A 6,000-nucleotide genomic window follows, 5' to 3' on the forward strand; every position below is an offset into this window, starting at 1 on the left:
AGCATGGATTAGGGAGACATTAATGACCACATAAACACAAATATTGCAACAGTACAAAAACAATATTCTTCCAATTACCATGGGATACAGTTGAGTTGACTTCATGTAACTGGCGTATCTAACAAGTCAAGTCATCTTTACTTATATAGCACTTTCAAACAACCTTAGCTATCACAAAGCGCTTTACCGAAACACAACAAAACAAACAAGGGAACACGACGATACAGCTTTCAAAACATTTAAAATCACACAAGTAGTTCAAAACGAACTTTCTAGTAACTCTTCTCGTAATATTAATGCACAAAACATTTACTTTCATACCCGGATGAGGGAGACATTAATGGCCACTCGGACACAGATGCGTCTTCTCCAGTGGCTCAAAATGAGCATTGATTGCGCGGAGCAGCGAGATCCCGCTTCCTTCCTTATCAGACATCACTAGTCGATCGCAAATCACACTTTTCAAAGAGGCTTTACTAGCAGATCACAGATGACATTGCACAGTTATGTAGAAACGTTCTCAAATAATATTAATTATCTTAAACATTTTAAACCTGTTTTAAAACTCGTTTCTAAGACTATTTTAACACTCTCCTTAAGCTCCTAATAAATCTGTTCACATTTACATTTCAATTTTGCTTATCACTAAATTATCAATTGCTGCTTATTTTTGACTATACCTAAAACAATCTCCCACTTAATCATGGGGGGAAATGCTTTTGTGGTACTTTAATGCAACATTAAAATAAATCCGATTAGTCGAGTAATCGATTGAATAATTGATACATGATAAATTATAAAAAATATATATATTCAATACTGACAGCACTAGTGTTATAGTAGGGATATGCCTCTGATAACCTCAACGCAAACGGTCTCCAATGACTTTATTAGATAGCACCTGTGCTTGGCAGCTTTTCGAGATTAGGTGAGAAGCTCGGTTACTGTTAAAGCAGACATTTCCATTTCCATTTGCAGTTAAAAACCGTGATCTTATGACATGCTTGTTGAAAACCATAAAGCTAAGCTAAGCAGCTACAGTCTGGAGCTTTAACTTCACAGTCTAGCATTAAAGTTACTATCTCTTCTTCTGGCTTCTTTTCTCATGTCTACATTAAAACAAGAAATGACCTTTTTGACTGTGGCATTCTACAGGATTTATCCACCATTAAAAAATCCTGATGACTGAACTGCCGCCACCCTCCCTGAGCAGAGCATAGGGACGAGGGGACTGCAACAAGTTCCGCGGAAAGGTTACAATTATTAATTTCTTTCTTTTTTTCCCCCCTCAAATTTAATTTTAATCTGCCCGCTGTCAGCAATTCCCTGAGCTTGATGGCACAAATTAATAAAAGCAGGCTTTTGTTCCAGCAGACTTTCTATAGGGAGAAAATGAAAGCTTCTCATTTGCACTTTGTATTGTGACTGTTCAACCGCAGTAGACTGGACAACCTGCTGACTTCTTTTGATTACAAAAAAAAAAATAAAAAAAAATAAAAAAAGCACATGCTTTATTATTGAATACAAAAAGAGACTAGTTCTGAAGTTAAACAGTTTGGAATTTGACCAACAAAATTCAATACACTTAAGTGTCAAGCCCTTTACTCAAACCTGTCCACCACTCCATCATCGTACCTAGCCTAAGAGAGTAGTTGTACTGTCCAGTATGTCTGTAATTTTGTCGAGGAGCCTAATTATGTATATAAATTGCTGGCGTTGGTCCGAAACCTCATAAGTCATGATTTGCCGAATTTCACATTTTTTCAAAAATGTGTACTATTGGTCAGATCACATGTATGGATGTCACTTTTACAAATTTTTGACAAATTGAAAGTCTTTAAAATGGCTTGATCTCTTTGATGATGCAATGATAATGGTTGGAAAAACATGTTGTTTTTGGGGTCTCCTGAAAAGTGACGATTTTGGAGGTACAAAGTTTTGGCCCGATGCCAGCGAAATGCACCATACCTCTTCTTATTCGTGATGGCTGGGCTAGTACACATTCTCTTCGCGAAGCATTTTCAAATTACTTCAATTCGTTGAATATGAAGACAAAACTAGGTTGTAGGTGCCTGGCTGAGTCACATTCAATATGGCCGCCAGAAAGTGAACCAGGAGGGATTAACAACGGTGACGCAACAGATTTTGAGAAGCAAGATAGATCCCATACATGGCCTTACATAAGATAATATATGGATGTTTTTGGCTATAAGGATGATTCTGATATTCAAAAACACACTGTTTAATCTGAAATACTACAAATGCATACAAGTCAGGTATATGTTCTTCATTTGATGCCTGGTACCGGTACTCCATCCTTATTTAATATGCTATGCCACCATTTTTACTGTTTCAGAGAACAGTAGCAAGGTGAACACTGAGCAGCATTGAATATGAATAGAGTTTTTTATTTGTACGTACACTGCATGACTTTGGTAGAAATATTAATGTATTTGCCATTAATGCATTCCATGGATGCGACACGTCACTTACAGTGACCATAAAACGTGAGGAAGCACTTCAAAGCGTCCTCCGGGCCTGCTTGTGGAGCGCATGACTCTCCCGGGGCACCTTGCATAAGCTCTGGCAACTCGAGCCGAGTTTGGCACGATGTTTTCACTCAACTAACTCATTGACCAGGCAACGCGCGCTGCACTTAGACGTTTGGTGAACTGCCCACTGATAAAAACAAAACAAAAAAAAACCCCGTAGTTGACAAAAAAAAAGCGAATCGTCAAAGATCGAACCGTCAAAAAAATCGAATCGGCAAAAAAATCGAATCGTATAAAAAAAAACAAAAAAAACAAAAATCGAATCGCCCCAAAAAATCGAATCGATAAAAAATCGAATCATCAAAAAATCGAATTGTCAAAAAATTGAATTGTCAAAAAAATCGAATCGGCAAAAAATTGAATCGCCAAAAAATCGAAACGTCAAAAAAGAATCGAATCGCCGGAATAATCGAATCGCCGAAAAAATTGAATCGGCAAAAAAAAAATCGTATCGGCAAAACCCCCCGGATTGTCCAAAAAAAAAATCGAAGCGTCAAAAAAATCGAATCGTCAAAAAAAAAAAAAAAAAATCGAATTGTCAAAAAATCGAATCGAAAAAAAAAAAAAAAAAAAAAAAAAATCGAATCGGCGGGAAAAATCGAACAGCCGGGGAAAAGCGAATCGTCAAAAAAAATCGAATCGTGCAAAAAAAAAAATCGAATCGTCAGAAAAGCAGAATCGTCAAAAAAATCGAATCGCTGGAAAAATCGAATCGGCAAAAAAAAACGAATCGCCAAAAAAAAAAAAAAAAAAAAAAAATCGAACCGTAAAAATAAAAATAAAAATCGAATCGCGGGAAAAATCGAATCGCCCAAAAAATCGAATCGTCAAAAAAAAAAAAATCGCATCGTCAAAAAAATTGAAATGTCAAAAAAAAAATCGCATCGGCGGATAAAATCGACTCGCCGGAAAAAATCGAATCGTCAAAAAAAAAAACGCATCGTCAAAAAAAATCGAATCGGCAAAAAAATCGAACCTTCCAAAAAAAAAATCAACTCGCCAAAAAAAAATCAAATCGCCGGAAAAATCGAATCGTTAAAAAATCGAATCGTCAAAAAATTGAATCGTCAAAAAAAAAATAAAATAAAATAGAATTGTCAAAAAAATAAATAAAATCGAATTGTCAAAAAAATCGAATCGTCAAATTGGTTGCACAACTTTCAGAAGTGGAGCACCTCAAACAGCCCTCAGGTGGGAAAAAAAGGAAGTTGAGAGGAAGTTAAATTACAAACATTATTTTAAATTTAAATACAAACATCCATCACCTGTGATGTGTACTTTTTAAGGTGATTCCTGTAAATTAAAAGCCATCTCTTATTCATCATATTTATGGCGTGAATCTCATGAGATCCACTTCTTTGTTATATGCATAAATATTAATACGACTTCAAGGTTACTCTATTGTGCGCAAAGTCTGCAACAGGTGAAAAGAGCAGGTATTTTCACAGCCAAAAATCCCATCATGCCTCCTGCTCAATAATAAAGTGAAAGGCACAAGGATATCCAAGATATAAAGCAAATAGAAGAGTTTCAAGTGAAAGCGAGCCATAAAAAAAAAAAACTGAAATAAGATGGACGAATTTCAATTCTGACAAAACTCAAAGCACTCAGCAAGAGACCGAGGCACACTTCTTTTTCAGACGTGCAACCTTCACTTCATTCAAAGAGCACGCATTCTCTCTCCTGCTCTCTTTTTAATGAACTTCTACTGCCACCAACATTTTAATTTGTTTTGCTGGAATATTTCACAGGTGCTCACCTTTTCTTCCATTTCAATATAACGCAATATTTTCTTTAAAATACCACAAGGATAACAGTTAACATCCACTGCCATAAAATTCCCCCTCACACTATCAAAAAATAAATGACTAAAAAATACTCACATCATTATAGAGAACCTGTTGGCTGCTGGACTGGTTGCTCGCCTCCATGATGCAACCCCACAGAAGAAGGAATGTGTTCCGATGCTTTTGGATGGGGGGAAAAAAAACGTCCTTCTTCTCTGCAAAGCAAAATAGTCCCAGCCTCATTCCATCGCTGCAATTTGGGAGGGGAGGGAAGTTTCTTCGACGGTGTGGAATTACTGAAACATTTGTGGTAGCCATTAAAAGCCAAGGCACTCCTTTCAAAGGTGGAACAGTCTGGTGAAGGAATCACACACAACGTGGATTAAAGAAAAGCACCCCATATTATGGCAAGCCCCTTGAGCATTTATTTATTATCCTTGATATGCATCTTAAGCTTCATCCATGCACTAGAACGTCTGTTTCTTCCACTAGCGTCACTTTTGGCCTACTAGTAAACAATTAATATTAGTAGACTTTGCACAGAGCCGATATATTGCCCCCCCAAAAAAGTGCAACATGCACATGTGCAAATAAGCAATAGTAATTAAGCACATGAGCAACCTAAGAGCTAGTTGCCATTAAGTAAATAAATTGCATTTGGAATAAATGAAACCTGAATCGTTTTTGTGCTCCTCCTAGGAGCCCTAAACCGACAGCCTGAGGGCAAAAGCTCAAACTCATTGTGGAGTCGATGATTAGGACTGTACAAAATAGCGTTTGCATTCGTGAGGACCTGTTTATTGTACGTATGAGCCCTTCTGACATCCTGATATTTATCCAGCAGTTTTAACAAGGCTCCAGAAGCTTTTTTTTTTTTTTTTGACAAGTTTGATCTCTATAATTACTGTTAAGTGATTATTTCCACTGGCAGGCTCGCTTTATACTAAGTTGCATATTTACTATCCCTTGCAAAAGTATTAGCCCCCCCCCCCCCCCATGATTTTTTTTTACATTTTGCCACATTTCTAACCTGGCAATAGCCAGATGGATATTACATATCCGGAGTTTGTGAACTCACAAATACCATGAGAATTCATCTTGCGAGATCAACGTTACCCCATTTCTGTCATGACTGGGTCATGGCAGGGTTATGTTGGGGTCATGCAAGGGTTATATTTGGGTCAATGACTGTGCTTTGTTTGGGGTCTGATGCAATCAGCATGTAACAGCAACTAGTTTCAACTGGTCTTAAGCTATGTGATGTCAAAAGCTATGTGACGTCAGGAATCTTTTATCTCTTTATCTGGTCAACAGCCAATCAGACAATACCATGTCAGTCCTGTTACCCACGTGTCTAACTAAAGCCAATCAGATCGATTCATTGTCTATATAAGCCGGTCTGAGAAGTGTGTGTTTTTGTCGGATTATTACCTCTGTTCCTCTGTGCAACTCTCTTTGTTTCTCGTCTAGTCATGTTTGTTCCACGCCTCTCGATGTGAATAAATAGTTAAAATCTTATTTGTGTCTGCGTTTTTGGGATCCAACTTCAGACATAAATATATTAAATTGGATTTTTTTTTTTTTTTTGTGTGTGAAGAATCAACACTAATTGGGACACAATTGTGAAGTGGAATGAAATTAATACGGTATTTTAAACTTTT

The 6,000-nt window shown here is 37.0% G+C and overlaps 1 protein-coding gene across 3 annotated transcripts in view; it reads right to left on the reverse strand.

The window, feature by feature from the left end:
- tnmd (tenomodulin) overlaps positions 1-4,581 on the reverse strand; it is a 61,011-nt gene extending 56,430 nt beyond the window's left edge. Inside the window, exon 1 of one of the 3 annotated variants that reach the window (XM_077531172.1) lies at positions 4,436-4,581. In XM_077531172.1, the coding sequence (XP_077387298.1) occupies positions 4,436-4,483 (48 nt within the window). In that variant the 5' untranslated portion in view covers positions 4,484-4,581. Of the gene's footprint in view, positions 1-78; positions 230-321; positions 448-4,435 lie in introns of those variants that run through there. The other 2 variants (XM_077531173.1, XM_077531174.1) reach the window with 2 other exon arrangements.
- Between the last annotated feature and the right edge of the window lie 1,419 nt (positions 4,582-6,000).

The sequence above is a fragment of the Festucalex cinctus genome, chromosome 9 (assembly GCF_051991245.1).
Source record: "Festucalex cinctus isolate MCC-2025b chromosome 9, RoL_Fcin_1.0, whole genome shotgun sequence".
Classification (NCBI taxonomy): domain Eukaryota; kingdom Metazoa; phylum Chordata; class Actinopteri; order Syngnathiformes; family Syngnathidae; genus Festucalex; species Festucalex cinctus.